This window comes from Alligator mississippiensis, chromosome 14 (genome assembly GCF_030867095.1).
Source record: "Alligator mississippiensis isolate rAllMis1 chromosome 14, rAllMis1, whole genome shotgun sequence".
NCBI lineage: Eukaryota > Metazoa > Chordata > Crocodylia > Alligatoridae > Alligator > Alligator mississippiensis.
Genome location: NC_081837.1, coordinates 33,633,165 through 33,653,025, shown reverse-complemented (window position 1 = coordinate 33,653,025; position 19,861 = coordinate 33,633,165). Strand labels below are relative to the sequence as shown.

Below are 19,861 nucleotides of genomic sequence, written 5' to 3'. Positions count from 1 at the left end.
CGCGGGATCGCAGCGCCGTCTTGCATCAGCGCTGCGGAGAAGGGGGGATGCCAAGGTGGATGCGGACCCTGCTGGTATTGCAGACACGTGCTTGGGCCGAGAGGAGGTGACTGCCCCCAAATGAATGGGCTGGACGGCCCCATCCTAAACAGACTTCAAGTGAAGCCAAAGACAGGGCCAGAACTAGGTTAGACAGGACCTTAGTGCGTCCCCATCAGCAACCAGGAGGCAGGGTACAGATGCACCTGATAGACTGACTGGGTCAGAGATGCATAAGCTTCCATGAGCCAGCGCTCACTCCAGGTGCTACGGGACAGGCAATCAAATGTCCTGCTTTGTGCCTGACTCCAGATGAACAACCTCTCCCCCTGCCTAAAATCCACGGAAACCTCGGCCAGGCCAAGACTTGACCTCTCAGCATCCATGCAACTAACCCGCTAATGTTGCAGACTGCCCGAGGTATCATCGGATTATGGACACGCGGTTCAGTTCTGTCCAACCAAGCTCTAATCCTACTTGTAGTTCACCTCCCTCCCCTTGTCACAGTGCAGACGGTGCTCTGAAGGATGTCCCTGCGCGGGCCCGGTTGCAGCAACTGAAAAGATGCATCCACCTTCCCTTCCCTCTCCTCCCCCTCCTCAAGCAAGTAGCCTCAACTGGAGTAGTCAGAAACGTACATGTTTTATTTCATCAAAATGGTACATGCATCTCCTGCCCCCAGAAGTCTAAAAAATTATTTTAAAACAGTGTAAAAAGGAAACCTGCCCCACATCTGTAATACAGAAAGGTAAACGGCTTTGTCTTGACAAAGCTGAAAAAAATGCAGTACAAGATCCTAATTTTATAAATATAATCCAGTCTCATCTGTAATGTACAGAGTTGCAAAAAATTCTTTGTCATTTATGTAAGAAATGTATCTTCTAATCCCTGAATAACAGCCTACGCCCCACCACTTAGCCATACCTTAAAAACCTCAAAGATTGCAAGTATTTACAAGACTCAAAACAGTTTGCACATTGGTGACATATTACAAATATTACACAGTTTAATCCAAAAAAGGAGTTTTCTATAACAATATTACCATGTACAAAATATTGCAAAACCAAAGTGCCTATGTCAATCACGTTATAAAAAAAATAATAATAATGGTGCTGTTAAATAGAGAAAGCATCTGATTCTGATCTCTTTTGTGCTGATGTAAACCAGGAGTATCTCCACTGAAGTCAAGAGGGTCAAACAGCTGTAAAGATGACATGTGTGGTTCATCTCATAAAAATCCAGACCTGAATTTTTGGCCATTTCCCTTATCTGAAGGATCCAAGCTAACTAGATATTCAAACAATAATGAGCAACTCAAGAGCTACTGGTAATGAGGATAAAGTACAGAATGGCAATGCAATTACCTCCTCCTAGACTATTCACACATGGACCATTCTGTTCAAGATGCCCACCCTCAGCAACCCTGAACTCTAGTGTATGGGGAGAAGTCTCTCCGAGTAGTAAAATACATTTGAGTAACTCCCAGAATCAGCCTACCCCAAAGGTCTGCTAAAGCTCATGCCCTATCTGGATTTTTTAAATCTATGGTTGCTGCAAACAGTAGGGGAGTTCACTATCCAGAGTTACCAAAAATCTTCTCAGCTTTTTTGGTTGTTATTTTACTGTACCGTCTTGTCGACTTCACTGTTTGCCCTGTCTAGTCAAGGTGTATAGTCAAACTGAGCTACACACACGTTTGTTTGCAAGACTCGTGTGAGCAACCCCATGAACTTCAATGGGAACACATTTACTTCAATATTTGCACAGTGAAAAATTATACCAGTTTCTTCTCTTATTCATCTAGGTCTTTACATAGCAAGGAGGGGAAAAAGCATTAGAAGAAAACCACATGAAAAATTTGATTGAACAACCCCATAGGATAATTAGCAGAAAAATGGAGAAGCAGGGGTAATTGTGCATTACATTTTTCACTCTTGTTTTAAACAAGGACTTAAGATTTCAAATATGACAGTCCCCCTTTAAAACTCATGTTACTTAAGAGTTAGTCTATGCAGGGTTTGTTGGCCAGTAGAACTATACCAATTTAACTCAATGAACAAGACTATATGTTCACAGAGGAAACATGCTGGTACAATTTCCCTATATAGACAAGCCCCTAATCACTGTACCATCCTTTCAAATTTTTATCAGTACAGGGTGAGAGAGGGTTCTGCTCTTTCATGTCTTGGTCTCTAGAAGTTGCGATCAAGGGATATTCTCAGCAACTTACAAACTGCAATTGCAGGAGATTCTGGGCTATGCTAATTTTTGTGGGGTTTTTGCTTTTAAAAGCAATGTATCCCCAACTCGCTTCTCTGCCCAAGTCCAATGGCGACTCAGGAGGCACCCTGTACTGCCTGCTATTTTAAATTTTTCTTCAACCAAGTGCACTTTATCTGCAGTAGGCCAGAAGGTGAAGAAGGAAGATGATGGCGCAATTAAAAATGCAACGCTGTAACTATGGTAAAGGTTGGCAAGTTAAAACATATCTATGCCTGCCCAAAGTATAGCTGGCAATGGACCTCAGTCTAAGGGCAACTGGAAAATGGAGTGGCAGTGTTACATAGCTTTAAAGAAATACTGAGAAGGCCGTCTGGTCTTTTTCCCATTCATGAAATTGGCTGAAGTGATGATGCCTTTTTGAGAAAGGGTATAGAGGAAAGCAATAAGAACAACTGATGGCTCTAGAAAGCATGCGTTTCTTGGGCAGGAATTCTTGTCTGGACTTATCTAATGTTTTGAAAGGTATAGACCAGACAAAGAGACCTTTTTCAGATTGTATGCGTTAGTCATGCACGTTTTGACTTTGCCTCTGATCTCATTCACACGCGAGGAAGAATCAGGGAACAACTTCTTGACAGTCTAGTTACATTGCGATGAAACCAAAGAGCAATGAGGACATCTGTTTGCTCTCCTCTTCAGTTGCTTCAGGCTGTGACTATTCTGATTCGAAATGCAAATTCACACTGTTGCTTGGGAAGGTTAAAATAAACTAACACAAACTCACGAAGGAAGTATCAACACGAGCAATAAATTCATGTCGTCAATACATGATTGTGGAAACCAAGGACGGTTGACTGGGCTACCCATGGGCCACACAACTGAGCATCTCTGATCAAAACCCACAGCCTCTTGCCTAGGTACAGTGTTATAACAATGGGTGGGCAAGCAGGGCCCTAGACTTGAGTGCTGTCTGGTGGGGGGGTGCCAAAATGAAGCTATGGGGGTGCCTCACCATCCCTGCTGGAGCTCCACATGCATCATGAGCTCACCAGCTGGTCAACACAGGATCTGGCTGGGGTCCCCAATTTTGCACAGCTCTGAAGCCCCCCACCCCCAGCCCTGGAGGTTGGGGAGGGAAAGGGTGAACAGCAGCAGTGCTCACCCCTGGGGCTCTGAAGCTCTGTGAAAGCACGGGCTCAAGGCTGAGACTGTGCTGAACAGCTGTTGAGCTCAGCACTCACAGCACATGTGGACCTCAGGCAGGAGCTGAGCTGACATGCTGGTGAGCTCCAATAGCTCTCTCCATATGCAGTGCACAGCCATGGTTGGGTACATCCATGCCATTGCACTACCCTGGATCCATCTCTGGGTGGAGGCTGCAATTAGAGTCCATTTCAGCAACAGCCATATAGAGACTCAAGAATGATAAACACCGTTAAAAAGTGAAATCACCTTCCAGATGCAGGTTTAACCCCTGTAGTGCCCCACAGAGGCACTGATTGAGTGCATTAAACCAGGAAAATTAGAAGGGTATTTAAGATGATATCCCCCTCCCCCCCGCCTCAAATAAAGACCATGTAGCTTGATTATCTGATCGTACCATGGCTTAGAAATGGTAGCATGTGCAGGCCTCTTCTATCCCTCTGGCTCCTGAGCACAAGTTATTAGAGAGAGTGGGTAATTAATCCAAGCAGGGATAGTCATGCTGAATATTTCTCCTTTTTGTATGATGCCCTGGTCTACTGTGATGTCTGCAAACTTTCCCCTGCTAGCATAGATGCATCCCTCCGTATTTAATGTACAGGCTAGTCCCCACTACTTACAGCAGTCTGGGTGGGCTAACAGTTATATGCCTGCTAAATGAGGTGAACGGTAAAACTAAGTTAATACTATCAGCAAAACTAATAAGAACATCAATTCTGTAGCTGGTATTAGGGGAGACACTGACAAGAACAGCTGAGTCTGCAAAAATAGCCCCTCTTCCATGGTAAACAGGGCCCAAGTAGTGTCCTTATCATTGACCTCTACTGAGATGGAAAACGGCTAGCGAGATTTACCCAATATAAATAGCTGCTAATATTAGCAATAGGTGTTTTAAATGCTGCAGACTACTGTGCCAGTCCCAAACATATCCCTTTAAATATTTGTTTAGCTTGGCAGATAAGGGAGCAATATACTCAGTGCCCCTCATAAGCAACAAAAGGAGATGGGTTTCTAGCTCTCTGCCAAGCATTTGGCTGTTAAGTTGAACACTCGCTAACACAGAGTTTCTTTTGACGCACATTTGGGGAGATTTTTGCCATGTTGTAAAATATTCTGCATGTTTTCCTGTGGCAGCCTAAGGGATGTGGGTAATACCACAGGGAGGGAGACTGCCCAGTGATAGCTTATCATTTTCATTTGAGAAAAAACCTAGAATGGAGCAAGTTTAAAGCAAGACGGCTGAGACACGTGTGCCAATTCCATCCCTAGGAGAATATTATTAGTTTAATCTGGTTTCTGTCTCCACTTTGTAGCTCGGTCAACAGCCCCTGTCATCACTGCAAAGTCCACACCAGGACTTTTGGAGACCTAGGTGATGAAACTGGTCAGTGCAGTAAGGGTGTTAGAGAGCTAGAGAGAATGGCATGGTCTATCTGTGTCCGGCAGTCCGGGTAAAGATTCCCCTTTGTAATCACAAAAGCTCAGCCCTTTTTTACTGCACGTGACACTGGGCTGAACCAGAGCACTTCATCCAAACACTGCCCAATCTGTGGGGGAGCTCAAGCCTTGCAGCACAGACCCATTTCTACTGAAAGCCAAGATGAAAAGAGTGGGAGGGGCTCCGGCATTAGGAAAGAAGAAAGAAAACTGCTCTCTTCACAAACCCTAATTTCCCTGCCAAAGGTCCCAAGAGATCAGATCCTTTTGTGCATGGACTCTGCCAATTAAGGAGAACATGCCTCTAGCACACTGGCATAGCTGCTGGAAGGATCTTGCAAAAGTCAAACCTCTGTATTGATTCATCAGTTGCAGAGGCAGCCAGAAAGGATGCCCAGTAATCCCCAGATATGGGAGTGGATGGCACGGGATGGCCTGATATCTCAGAGAGGGGTAAGTGCGAATTATTATGAGTGCATTTGGACAGAATAATTTGACAAGAAACAAACCATGCAGCAGCACAGAGATTTGTAGTCAGCTGCCAGGAACTGGGAACACAGGAAACATGCAAATATGTAGTTTAAAAACACACCTGTATTTGGCTTCTTTTTTTTTTTTTGGAGGGTATGTTCCGAGTCTGTTGGTTTTTTTTAAAAGAAAGCAATAAGGAGCTCAAGTTAAAAGTGTATCCAATAAGGCCACATGATGAGTTTATCAGAGTGCAGGGATCCACCAAGGAGAAGCATCGAGTTATCTCACAGCCAAGGCATTGTGCAGGAGGCCAGCTGGGTGTGCTCCACCTTAGAGATCCATGTCTGTGCTGCCTGACGAAGTCTTGAGCGGAACGGAATCAAACCCATCTGATGTCCTCTGGAAACAGCAGTGGACAGTGACTGTCAGTAAGCTTAATTCAGTGGATCTTACCTGTCCCCATACTTCCAGCCCACCTAGCCAGGACCCACTCTCCCTTAGCACTTAGTTGCATCACAGTAACAGACTGAAGAACCCAAATTATGGACCAGGACCCTTTGGCTCTAGGTACCGTACAGACACAGAACAAGGCCTGGCCCCTGCCCCCAGCAGCAAAGGGAATATTTGAATGTGATTTTTAGTCAGTTGCTTCCCATAGCAGGGTAGCTGGGGGGTCTTTTTCTTTTTTTAGCTTCTTGGTCCTTTACCCACTGGATGAAGGGCAGAGTGGTTGTGACTTCTGGGTACTAGTTCAGGACACCTAGGTGGAGAACCCTGGTTAAAACAGAATTTATCTCAGTCTGTACGTGCATAAACCATGGGGCTGTTTTATGATAAAGAGCAACAGGACAGACTTTCATTTCCCTTTCCCAGACCCAAAACAGCTCCAGCAGAGGGGTTCAATATCATCTCCATTTTAGGGATGGGGACACTGAGGCACAGAGAAGGGAACTGAGAGTAAGTCAGCTACAGGACTGGGAGCAGAATGAAGGACCACTCAGCTCCTGGCTCTATAATCTTTTATTATTTGCATTTTGGTAAGGTGTAAAGGCCTCAAGCAGAACTGGGCACTCCTTATACTTGGGCATTCCTTGTACTCAGCCTTACAGTGTTTAATTTAAATAGGCAGAGGATGGGAGGGAAAAAGGACTCGCTCAGGACACACAGCCAGGTCAGACCCAGAGGCTGTTCAAAGCCCTGATTATTGGACCCTGCTGCCTTCTAATCCTCTTCACAGTGCATCCACAGACAATGGGTTTGATCCTTAGAGCAGGGGCTGAGCAGACACCCCGTACCTTATGTCTTGTGTTATGTGTCTCTATCTACCTGAAAGCTCCCACCTCTTCTTATTTTATTGAGAGCAGCCCTATAGCCAAAGTCTTGCAAAGCCCGACTGTAGCTCTGCATAACCTAAGGGAAAATAAACATTAACATCTCTCAGCAGTTGCAGCAACAGTCTGAAAGGGGGGCAGCAGGGGCACGTGGGGAACTCCAGCATCAAAAGGGAATTTGGATACACGGGTCCCAGGCCAACCCAGGGTTAGAGGTTTTTGCTACACTGGTCTGTAGCACTTCATGGTGACTAACCAAAGGCAATTCATGTCAGAGCAGTAAGAACTGAAATCATTCTGCTTGCTATATGGCAGAGGCAGGTCTGAGGAGGATTAGCACAACTGAAGAAGATGACCAGTGTTATTAGCCCTCCGCTGCCATATTCTAGCCTGGCAAATTTGCTCTGATATCGAGCTAATGTCACGTGCGGTATGCAGGGAAATCTACACGGGTATGTCAGAGAGAGAGGATACCGTGTGTAACATTACCCCCTACTGGATAGATGGAAGAGAATTTTCTCAGCATCTTGGGGATGAAAAAAGACTCCAATTCTATTTTAAAAATTCAGCAGTTAAGTCAGGCTGGAGCTAGGAAGATCTGGGGAAGAGAAAACCCAGGTCTAGCCAACTTTCAGGATATAGATCCCAGAAGAGCCACATATCCAGAAGGAGGTTATATTTGCACTATTACCCTTCTGTACAAATGCCGCAACAGACCAAGGACATTCCCCCAGCTATGCTTGGGTCTGAAGTTCCAAAACCCTTTGTGTGGCTTCTCCTTCCCTCCTGCCCCATTTAGTTGCCTTTGTTTTTGTATTTCTGGCAAGCTGGTTTGAGCACTGAAGTACAGAGCTAAGTGACCTGCAGCCTTTGTCCTGCAACTCTGTGGTCAAAACAGTGACATTTTCCACAAGGTAGAAGAATCAGAAAAAGTGAATTCAAACACTAGGTGCCTGATATAGGTAAGCAGCATTGGTTGTAGCCACCAACCAGCTGTTACGGGGAAAGAACAAACTCTCACCTTGGTAGTGAAGGACTTTATCTTGCCAAAGAGAGACTTCTTGCTTGTGAATATTAGATCATCTTCTGCATCTTCTCCCTCCATAATGGCACAACTGTCAGGAGCTGGCAACTCGCTGTCCTTTGTGGTAGCGTTCATCACGAGCTTAGAGTATTTATACTCCAACCTTCAAAGGAAGAAACAATACCATTTGTGGAGTAAAGCCCTAAAAGGCAGGTCCCAGCAAAGCTATGTATACAAAGGATCTCATGTGCTTTATAAGCCTGATTTTCATTCAGTGGGAAATATATGGGGGCAAAATGCGGGGCTACAGACAAGACTTGGCACTCGTCCCACTATGGCAGGTCTGGCAGAGGTACGGCTTCTCTCTGGATGTGGCAGCACTGCCTGGCAGCTCCGGTTGCCCCTATGGCAAGGTTTCAAGGCAGCCTGGCTGGGATGTGCTGCATGTCCTCCCCACAGCTCCATGCCGTGGCAGGTAAGCAGCTGCATCAGCTATTTGGGAGCACTGGGAGGCAGCAGCAGAAGCCCAGAAGACTTGACATAGGAGCAGAAGCAAATCAGGGCATGGGAAGTGAGTGAGTGACTGTGCAGACTGCAGCAGAGAAGCTGATTTCTTCCAAAGAGCAACTCTGGCAGGGATTTGCTTCTTGCTTAGTCTGCCTCTGCCAGAGACCCATATCCAGAGGGCTTTCTGTGGCAGGAATGGTTACTACTTGTTATCAAGCCAAAACATCTGGCCACGTGGCCTCTCTGGCTACTTCAGTAAATCACTAATAACTACACAGCAAAGGTTACTTCTCCCTATCACTCCAGTGCTGGTAGCTATTCTGTCATCAAGGACTTATCTCCTGAAGTTGGGCCACTTTGTGCAAGGATCCCAGGAGCAATCCCAAACTAAACAAGCTCAAAGGGAGCCAGGTGTGAGGGGTCTCCAAAAGAGAGGCAGGAGGTTGGTTGAAAGGGGCACAGAAGGGGGAGTCCATACTGATTCTACATGTACTGCCTGTGGACACAGCAATGTAACAGAGGCCGGAAGCTACTCACTTTTGGTTTTTCTTCCAGAAGTAACAGGTCATGACGGTCAGCAGCACAGCAGCACAGGTACCGGCTGAGATGCCAACTTTGAGCCAGAAATCCATGGTTTTGCAGATGCTGACTGTCTGTTCTGGGAGGAGACTGCCTCCTGTGCAAAGCTTTGGCTCCCGCCACACATACGTGGTTCTCTACAGAAGTAAAAGCAGCCAAGTCCTTCCGTTACTCACACAGTATATCTTGACAGCCTATGGGCACAGCTGGGATTTGAAAGCAATGCTGTAGCACCAATACCACATTTAAGGATGGTTCCTCATGTAAGGGTTAGGCAGTGTAGCAATAACCCCATCTGTTGAACTAGCCCTTAGCTCCCTGGCAGTTCTACCTAGGCATTGTCCACTGCTTCCTCAGAGTCACCTGCAACTGAGATGCTTTTTGGCAGAAGCCTTACCCACCCTGAGGCCATGACTGGGCAATGTCTCTGCTTCCTAGGAATTTGGAGGGAATTTCACAAGGTATTGTGGGACCCCAGCCTCTTCTGCAAACCCTTTAGGCCAGGGGGTGACAGGCCAAAATAAGGCAGCTGGATCCAAAGGCAGGCCACCACTTGTGACCCAGTCACTGCCACTGCAACTCCAAGCTGCCTGCCCCAGAACTCCCTGCTCTGTGCCAACAGTTCTCCTACCCCCTACTGCAGCTGCTGCCACTGCTACCCCTCACCCTGGTTCCTATCACCACTGACTGCAGCCAGAGACACATTCGGTGATGAGAGGAGTGAGGACAGGGTACACAAGGGAGGGCAGGGATGGAGGCAGACAGCACTGCAAAAAGACTATTCGGGGCAGAGGAACACTATTGCACCTTTCTCCCCAGCTGCAGAATTACTACCAATGTCCTGGCTCTGCCAGCTGAATGCAATTGCTTGAAAGGCTGGATCTGGCCAGTGAGCCATCGGTGACCAACCATTCCTGCCATTCCAGGGTCCCAGAAGACCTGCTGGGATCTCCCACAAGCTGCTACTTTAGGGAACTGTGGAACAGCTACCCCAAGGGTGTGTGACCATGATGCAAGTATGGATGCAAGGTACCTGAAACAGCACGGTGAGTATGGACACCTTGGCTTTGTTAAAGCTTATATTGGTGCTATCGCATCAGCTCAAATCAATAGCCACTCACTTCCACACTCATTTTTAGGTCATGGTCTTAGAAGACAAAGCTCCATGGCTTTGAGTGCCTACCTGAATCCCACCAACACAGGCACTAACAATGGCACGGTAATCGTAAGCTGAGCAGAGTGGGCAGGCTTCAGCAGTCTCCCACAGAAAATGGAAGGTACACCCATCACAGGTTCCATCAGAGCACTTCCTGTCAGAAGAAAGGAGGAGGATTACCCTTAGCACTCAGCCAGCACATCACACATGGATTAACTTACAGAAAAGGGCAGCCTGGTGGGTCTCTAGGCCAATTATGATGCTGAAGCCAGACAGTGCACCAGTATAGCTTCAGCAAAAGTCAAAATGAGAGGTGCTCCGCACTCCTGAATTAAAAAAAACAAACTTCTGGGCCTCACTCTGGCCACCTGAACTCAGTATTCGCTTATGATAATGAAGCTATTTCTGGGTGATTCAGGATCCCATATTATTCCCACAGGGGCAGGCTTGGAGAGGAACCGTGAGCTTGCCCCACCCCTCTTCATGCCTAGTAAGGGAAAGTGCATGATATTCAGCAACTGGGTTTACAACATTGCATTTATTTACGATGGAACAGAGCACACTACAGCAGATACGGATGATGCCAGAGGAGAAGGGAGAGAGACGGGGAGATGAGAGCAGAGGCAGGTGGCAGCCTGCGGCAAGCCTCTAGGGAAACCAGGGAGGTGCACAGGCCCCAGACTGCTTCTAGCAGAATCCCCAGCAGCTTTGTGAGGCCTTCAGGACAAGGGCCAGTGTGTGTCCAAGCAGAAGCCAGCTGGCTTGTATCAAGTCTCGTCTTCATCCACACTCCCAGCTTAAAAAGCTCCTGTGGGTTGAGTGAAGTTGCAAAAGCCAGCTGCTCTGCAAAGGCTGCAGGCCTAGTGAGACAAGGAACTGCTTCTCCTTCCTTTCTGAGGAAGCAGTCGTCCTGGTGCTGCATGCAGGGAAACCCCTCCAGGCCCTATGACTTCCATTTATCCAGCCCAAACCATCCTGGGATCGAAGCGTTATTCTCCATCAGCAAGACCTTGTGACAGAGAAGGCTAAACCTGGCTTGAGACACTTCTACTCTATGGCCTGTTTGATGCTCTCAGCATGAAGAGAGAGGAAGTAACTACGGTCCACAGCATGCAACGCTCCTCCTTTAGCCAAGCTGTTCAACACCATCACCAAGGACGGCACATGTAGTTTCAGGTGGCCATTGGCCAAAATTTTAACCCAGCTCGAAGTGGGCATACATGCACTATGGTGGTTAAGCATGTAAGAAGCATGTACACTGGCATCCTGTGTATATTATGGCTCCTGCTGTCATTTGCAGCATCAGTCCTGGTGACTTTCAGGAGGTCCATTTTCTCAGAATCAAGGCAACTTGCAATACGCTCCATCGCATGCCAGGAGGCCATGGCCCTCCATTAGCTGGCAAGGTGCCAGTACCACCCTGACATTGGCAACCTGAGGGCACTTGACCTACCAAGAGGCCTGATGAAAATAACTGCATCTGGAGGGAGAGGCAGCCCTTCCCGCATGCTGCTTTATCTGCATCATTCAGAAAAAAGGGTGATCATTTCTACCTTGGCATGGAGAGTGTTCCCGAGCCGGTCTTCAGAGGGTTGCAGCGCATGCGGATGGCAGTGGCCCTTCCAGAATTACATGACTGAGTCACATCATTAGATCTGCCCATTAAGGAAATAAACAGAGCCTTTGGTATCATCCTGCTATCCAGCACGTCCCACCTGTACATACCAACGCACCTGACTAGCGGAAAGGTCCTTGTCCTATGATTGTATCTGGTTCATAGGCTGCATAGGACATGGAGGGGTCATCGTTGTTTCCCACCTTCCACCCTCCCTAAGGCCTGGGTACTGCCAAAGCCGGTGTGTGAATGGAACTGTGGTTCCCTTGCTCCTGGGATAAACGGTGGGTTGGGGAAGTGACTTTCTTACATGCTTCTTCAGGGCTTGGAAAAGCTCCAGACTGGGGAGCTGGGGTGACATTGTGGGCAATATTGAGTGCCATGTGTGGGACACGTGTGCTTCTCACTGTGCTTGACCTCCATCTAGCATGGCTGCCCCATTACCTGTAGAAGAATATTACTTCAGGCACCACGACATTCTCAGTAGGGAAGTAGTCAGGAGGGGAGGTGATGTGGTCCACGGTCGTCTCAGTTGTCACTCCTGAAATAGCATTCATCCCAATAAGAAAGCAGCACAGAGAGCAGCTACTGCTCTGCTCCCAAATGCACTTGGTTACAAGCTGTCCAGAAAGCAGCTCCCAACAACTCCAGAGAGGTGTAGTTGGCAAGCAGAAAGCTGATATTTCATCTTGCCTCCCCTGTGCACCCCCCTAAATTTGGACTTCTGCATGATCACCAGGCACAGATGCTGTGCAGTTTAAACTTTACCTATGGTTAAACTAAACCTTTGCAAGTGCAACTGGTAGCTCAGGGATTACTGGTCAGTGCTACAGTTTGCACCTAGTTAAGATTTCTAATGCTCCAGCATTAGTAGAAATAGGCTCTAGAACCCTCTCCCGTAGCTGGGATGACCCTGTCGGCTACTGGGAGTAGAGTGCTAAGCTGGTTTCTTGAGGCTATTGGGAATGAATAATATAACCAGCTGTTTAGTCAGCGATGTCAGCAACTGGCAAGGATGCACAGGGGGAGTTGGTTTATGGAGCCTTGTTCACTCCATTCCAAGCCCTGGACCTCATTCTGATGGACAAAGAAGAGTTAATTATGGATCTAATCATTAGTGATTGCTTAGACACTGATGACTGTGATCTTGGTACATTTGCTTTGTGCAAATAGAAGAGGACACTGACTAATACCGTGTTTGCATGGACTTTTAAAAGGGAAAGCTCCCCAAAAGTTAAAGCAACTGTCACCATAACTATATGGGGAATGTTACTTAGGAGTGGGAATTGCGAGTAAAAACTAGGAATTACTCAAAGATAATCATACCAGCCTCCCAAAAAAGCCATGATCTCACAGAAATGAAAATTAGTTAGGCTGGACAAAAAAACCCCATCCTGATTAAAAGGAAATGTAAAAAGAGGCTGTACAACTTCAAATATCAATATCTAAATAATGGAAAAAAGAAGAAATAAATGACAATGAATACACGAGAGAAGTTAAAAGGGTAAACAACTCAAAAAACAAGTGAATGGAAGCAAAATATCCATAGTCAATAGGAATAAAGATATTTTAAACTTATTAGAAACAAAAAGGCCCTTAAATCAGGCATTTCTCCATTTTTGGATACACATGATAAATTTATCAGCTGCCTTTTTATATTGCTGAAACAGCCAATAGCTATTTCTGTTCTGTATCTAGAACAAGCAGGAGGATATATTTATCCTAAATGGTGCTGTAAATGCAATAGAAAGTTTACCTCCTGTAACAATGGAAATGGGAGGAAACACCTGCTAAGGTAAAATATTTTCAAATCACCAGGTATGAGTAAAATAAAACTAAGCTAAGAGCCTTAAAGCTGACCTGCTAATATTAGTTCATCCAACAAATCTTTTCAAACTGGGCAGTCCTCCCTTGAAAATTATTTGGAATTTCCCTATCTAATTCCAATATTTAAAGAGAAAAAAAGATATGAGCCTGGAAACTACAGACAGATTTGTTTGATATCAGTCCCAGACAAAAATATTACAATGGTTCATTAGGGTCTTTTATCACTGAAAAAAGATTAGAGCGTTAACAAGTTAATTAATGCTGGTCACATGGTTTCAGGGAAGTAATTTTTGTCAAACCCATTATCATTTTTTGACAAAATGACTAATCTTGTTGATAAAAGCAATTGTGCTCATATGGTATGCTTGGGTTCACAAAGGCATTTGAGTTGACTGCATGTGACATTTTAATTTAAAAAAAAATTTTGCTTTACATGGACACATATTTGATGGGTTAAAATCAGCTCACTGACAGATCTCCAAATGTTGCTATTAATGGGAAGACACCAGTGAGCAGGACCATTTTTAGTGGAATAAAGTCTTGTATCTGTCTTGGGAAGTAGTGACTCAAAAAAGGACTTGAGGGTTGTGGTGGATAATCACACTGTAACTAAAATGAGTGATGCAATCATTGGATATATAAAAGGGGAACATCAAGTAGACCTATAAAAATGATCTTGCTTTTAGGCACAGCCTGAGCAAGAAAATGACTCATGCAACGCGTCTGTCCAATGCTGGTGTCCACAGCTGGAAAAGGTCATGGAAATATTGGAAAAGCTTCAAAAGGGGATCACAGAAACAAGCCAGGAGCTGGAAAGCATGCCTTATCACAGACCTGTCCAACTTCTGAGTGGCTAGGGGCTACAGTGGTAGGGCACTGGCAGTTTCCTCGTCTCCCCCGCTCTTACTAATGACACATGATAGCGTGTTCTTGGTGTATCTGGTTTTGTGACTGGCAGCTGTGTGCGAGTGTTTGAAGTAGAGATTTGGGGATTCCTTGAAGATCATTTGTAAATGCAGAAGACTTGATTCAAGGGCCCATCCAGCCCTATGTTCCTGCTGAAGGAGTTCCCTTGCCTTCATAAAACAGTAAGGGAACCCTTGCAAACTGGGGCTGTATGGTCCACGTGTGCAGCCACTGTTCCAGCTGTTCAGAGGGAGTAGTGTCCACACCACTCTGTGGGCTGCAGCAGTAACCTACCCTGTGGGCCTCTATGTAGACTGATATAGCTATGGGCTGAAATGCCTAGTCCCTGAGTGGGACGGGCTCTTTACCCCCCTGTCATGGTCATGCAGTAGTGTAGGACTGAACACTTCCCTGACTGCATGGCAAGAAGATATTCCTATACCCAAAATATGCACCCCACTACCACCACAAACAGAAGTGACCAGCATGAGGCAAAGGCTCCAGTGACAAACAGGGTGCCAAGGGCTCTGTCCTCCCTTGCCTCGTACTGAGTGGAGTGACTGACCTATCTGCCAAGTGCGTTCAAGACTTTCCTGTTGCACACCAGCATAGCTTACACCCACTCTGCCCAGAAGCCAGTGGCTCAATGTACAGGCTAGAATAGGATCAGGCTTGTAAAACAAACACCCACCGCCCTGACCCTCATGTCAGGCAGCACTTACCAACAAAGCGGTCAGCCAGGCTCACAGGCTGGGAGGACACCACTGTTTTATAGCCCATGACGTCAGAGGGCACAACGATGGACTGGCAGGCGTAGGAGGTGACAGATTTAGAAAACTCGACTTCCCCGTCTGGGACCCGGATGTCGGTGACGTTGTCTGTGCAGAAAGCCATCTTCCTTCCCTTGGGTGGAGGAGCAGAGCACAGTGAGCGCCAGGACAAGGCCATCAGTTTGCTTTGTGTAGAAAGGGATTAAGGGAATTCTAACACCTAAAAACAGCAGCAGGGGCTGGCCTGAGCACTGCACAGAGCTCCAAGCAAGCTTCTCCACATACCATATTTTCTCACATATAAGACTTCCTAGAATATAATACACACCTTGTTTTTGAAAGGCAGAATTAATTAAAAATTAGTAAGTGACTAATGTAAGTCACTTACTAATTTTTTAGTAAGTGACTAAGTAACTGAATAGGAGCAGCTAGGGAGCAGAGCCCACTCATTGTTCCACTCCCCGAACAAAGAGCAGACTGTACTTTCACGTTTGCCTGTAACCAGCAGAAACTGTTCTTACCATATTTCTTGCATGAAATATGCACTGAAGTTCCCAACAGCTGGGTTTTGGGGAAAAGGTACCTGTTGTATGCATGAAAATAAGGTAGCATTTGCAGTCTACAGATGTAACATGCCCTTCAAAGTACAGGTTTCCCTTGCTTTCTGCTGTACATGAGTTCCTGGAAAATGGCGCATATCTCAAATTCACGTAAAGGGAACCCACTTTGCAATGTAACAAATAGGGATATAGTCCAAGACCTCAGCTGTACTGACCCCCAGACCCATTTCTACCACTTTTACAAGACAATTTTGGCACTCACCAACAGCAGACATTACACACAAGCACCGGGAACTATCATAATGGGGATGGCAACTACAGAAACACGTGTCGCAGACAATGAGTGAGGAGCACAGATCCACACAGGAGACTAGATTTTGGTGTGCATCACGCCCACAATGCACTGCACAAAGCAGCTGACTGCGGGCTTCCACCACACCAATTGTATAAGAGTGAATTTACCTTGCATATAATGAATTTTTGGTATACAAAGGGTCATTGCATAAGAGCGAATTTGCACGTACAGAACCCACATAAAGCGAGAGAAACCTGTATCTGTTCTTCAGAATAGGTAGGGTGCTGTCTTCACAGCAAATGGTCTGTGCCAGGTAGCACCGGCTTCAAACACTTGTCCTTAAATGCAAGCAGTTTAGTGGTGTCTGGGCAGCACTTCAGGCAGACTAATTAGCACTGCTAGGCTCAGGGCCAATTAACTCACCCGTGCTAATAATTAGCCCATCAGCACCACTGTGGACTCAGTTATTCAGCTGCAGTTTAAGAGATGGCCTTCGGGAGCAGTGCAGTGTGCCTGAGGGTGGTACAATCGGGCACAGTAAGCTTACAATGCAGGCATGACCTGTAAGTGTCAAACGACATGTTTAAGTACAGCACCTGCAGATAGGAGCTTGCTTGTTAGCCAGCCCCCGCCAGTCGTAACTACTGAATTTGCCGATATTCCCATTTTTTGCTGGCAGTGCTAATAAGTCAAGCAGCCAGACTGAGTGCTGGCATTTAAGTCACAACCTTCACCCTCTCAAACTGGGGAGAAATCAGCAGAAGAAAGAAAATCCTCAATCTTGTAGGTATGCACTTACATGGTTCCCACAAAGGCTGATGTTGAAGTGATGGAAATATTTCAGTCCCTTAGTAGTGAAGCTTGGCCCACTAGTGAAGGATGTGCTGTTAGCTAGGGTTGAGAAGTCATACTCCAGAGTTCTGCCATCCTTGTTCACTGAGAAGTGACAGTCATTATAGCACAGGGAGTGTATCTGAGGAAGAGGAACATTAGGCAGTCAGTTAACCATGATCATGCTGGAGCATGATAAACAGCTACATGGAGCATGTTGGGATGCTGCGAGGACAAAAGCGCTCCTCCAGCACTAGCTGTTCTAGCACTAATGTCTGAACAGAACTGTTCAGACATTACACGTGGTACTACAAAATGTACCGATACAGCAGTTATTACCAAAGGGCATGGCAAAAGACCAGGAGAAATGTGCTGTGAAAAGTTGGCTGGATGGGGCCCAACCATGCCAGCCCGAGGAGGAGGGATCAAGCTCACAGACTGAATCTGGTCAACAGATTGACCGGGAACTACTCATCTAGCCCGCTAGGCCAAAAGATTACATTTTATTTTCATCAATCCTTGAGTTTTGAGTGTGTATGTGTGTGTGTGTGTGCACACGCGCACATGTGCATGTGCATATACTAAGAAGTCATCCTCTCTCACACCCTCCCCCCTGCACCCGCACCCTGTTTGGGCCTAAGAATGAAATGTGCCACCAATTTTAGTCCAAAGAAAGAAGTTGAAGAAATACTGCACTACAGAGAAGTTCTTGTTTCATCCAAGTACCTTTCTTGAGTGCTTGCACCATTTTGTAGCATTACATGCAGGGTGCAGGTCTGAAACCCACATTTTGAAGTACTATAAGGTTGTATATAGCATTACAAATATTATGCTTAAACACAGCCCAAGTTGCTGGATTTACATCAGTGCAATTCATAGCAAAATGTGACCAGGCACCTGTAGTAAGTGCAGGGCAATCTTAACAGGCACCAGCATTGCCTGAATGACAACTGTAGGTCAGGACTTGGAGAGACCCTACATGATGATATTAGGCTTTGCAGACCCTACTGTTAGATATTCCAGTAGCCAGAGAGAACCTCAAAGTTCATCTGTATCCAGTAGCCTCAATAGATATATTCAGAAAATATTCATTACAGGCCCAGGCTTGTTTTCTCTACTGCAAGAAACCCTCCCCTTAAATCACATGCAGCAGATTGATTCTAGATGGAAGAAAGGGTTTTTTTTAATGTATGATCACATTTAAAGAACAAATCAAAACCAAACCAAACAAACAACCCTTGAGCACAGCAGGAAAGAAAGAAACTATTTAGTTCCAAGACCCTACAATATAGCTGTTGAGGTCTGCAAAGTGTCGATCACTGGCTGGTCCACTCATGTCTACTGTGGACAAGAAACAGGACTTGCTGTCCATCACACACAGAGTGCTAGGACCTGATCCCACAATCACATCCCTGAGGGGTGTGGGGAATCTTAAAGTCAGCAGATGAGAAGGGCAGATTAACCACAGACCGTGCTTCAGGATCAGGATCCTTCATCTTTGCATGTGCATACAGCATCTAGCACTGCAGGCCCTATCATATTGCTACTGACTACTAGGAAGGGTAATGACACCTTATTGCTAACTGTGCCTGGGCCACAGGGGATGCAGGCCTGATGGCCGTAGGGCTGGTGAGCTTTCAGGTAAGTGTTTGGTGCACAGGGGTGGCAGGCGCCAGACGTTCGGTCGATGTAGTTCCCAGGTGGGCAGGAGGTGCAGGAAGACCCTGATGACTCCAGGGCACAACGCCGGCAGTAGGAGGCCACACCATCCATAACGTTGGTCACGTTGATTGAGTAGAGCTTGGCGATGTCATTTGTGTACTTCCTCCCCTGGAACAAAGACATTCCCATTAACCCTGCATGGAAGTAGCATTTTTGCTAGAATTGAGGACTCAGGATCTTACTGAGATTAGCCTGGATATTTTAGGATAAAAATAAGAATCAAGCCCATTACAGTAGGACAGAGCTTTTCTACCATCTGTCATGAGTACTTCTACATTCTCCACCCCCCACCCAGACAACTGGAATATTTGAGTCCTTACAATTTTCTCGATTATCATTGCCCATACCCGGGCAGCAGGGAAATATCATTATCCCCATAGGAAAGATGGGAAACAGAAACCTAAGGAGGTTAAGTGATTTGAGCAAGCTCACACACAAAGCTTGTGACAAAGCAGGGACTCGCACATGGATTTCTAGACTCCTGTTAGTGCCCTAAATTACTGGTGCACTGACTGAATTGCTTCTTAAATGGGAAGCAGTTATGGCTTGCTTGGGGGCAACCCTGGAGGTCAAATAGCCTGGCAGGCCAATTAGCCTGTCCCCAAGCTAACTAGCCTGCTCACAGATGCATCTACACCGCTTCTGGTTTAGGAGGCAATGCACTGTTCTTGAGGGCACTGTTGCCAGGAGCAGTAAGTATTCATATAGATTTAGCCTGAGTCATCCTTCCTCTCTGCTGATTATCCCTGTTCTACTAAAGGGCATGGCATGTATTTGAAAGGTTCTGGAAGCTACATCTTGCAGGACTGGTGAAGGAAAGGAGGATGCAATCAACTCTTAATGGGTCACGACCTATGAAGACCTGGGACTGTGACACCACACTCTTACTGCCTCATGATACGGCGTCCGTTGGAAGGCCCAAGTGAAGCTCATAGTGGCGTTCTTTTCAACGATGTACGTGTAGGATTGTTTCCCCTTGGAGCCGGTCCAGGTCTCTACTGGTGTGTTGGTCTTCGAATTCACACCCTGCCACGGATGGGAGAATAAAAAGTGGCTCACTAACAGATGCCATTTCTACCCCAATGAGTTTTACTACAGCTGGTCAAATAGCTAAAAAGAAAGGCAACCCAAAACAACACATATCCCATGACCTGCCCTGAAGGGGCAAATATCTTCATGGATACAGAAAAGGAGGTGGCTCTGCTTATATTTATGATGATGTATTTGGGGAAATTTTCAAAGCCCCATTTTCAGAAGCCATGTAGTAGTGCCTACACTTTAGGGAACGGGGGTTGAACTCACCCTCCTCACAGGCTGGATCTGGACTGCAGAGCTCTTTGTGGGCTGGATCCAGGTGCAGCAGTG

At 46.2% G+C, this 19,861-nt stretch overlaps 1 protein-coding gene and 1 long non-coding RNA gene across 4 annotated transcripts in view; one reads left to right on the top strand and one right to left on the bottom strand.

Annotated features, from left to right (window-relative positions):
- Positions 1–662: 662 nt before the first annotated feature.
- ELAPOR1 (endosome-lysosome associated apoptosis and autophagy regulator 1) overlaps positions 663–19,861 on the bottom strand; it is a 63,993-nt gene continuing 44,794 nt past the window's right edge. For 2 of the 3 annotated variants that reach the window (XM_014605435.3, XM_019492550.2), the window contains exons 13-23: positions 19,385–19,522; positions 18,347–18,604; positions 16,743–16,916; positions 15,041–15,221; positions 12,030–12,126; positions 11,524–11,625; positions 9,998–10,124; positions 8,773–8,951; positions 7,726–7,891; positions 6,700–6,783; positions 663–5,772 (exon numbers count right to left, since the gene is read on the bottom strand). In XM_014605435.3, coding sequence (XP_014460921.2) covers positions 5,704–5,772; positions 6,700–6,783; positions 7,726–7,891; positions 8,773–8,951; positions 9,998–10,124; positions 11,524–11,625; positions 12,030–12,126; positions 15,041–15,221; positions 16,743–16,916; positions 18,347–18,604; positions 19,385–19,522 — 1,575 coding nt within the window. In that variant the 3' untranslated portion in view covers positions 663–5,703. The remainder of the gene's footprint in view (positions 5,773–6,699; positions 6,784–7,725; positions 7,892–8,772; positions 8,952–9,997; positions 10,125–11,523; positions 11,626–12,029; positions 12,127–15,040; positions 15,222–16,742; positions 16,917–18,346; positions 18,605–19,384; positions 19,523–19,861) is intronic. The other variant, XM_019492549.2, reaches the window with a different exon arrangement.
- On the top strand, positions 8,941–12,127 carry LOC132244823 (uncharacterized). Its single transcript, XR_009456605.1, has 2 exons — positions 8,941–9,860; positions 9,954–12,127. It is a non-coding gene; the product is annotated as an uncharacterized LOC132244823 (long non-coding RNA).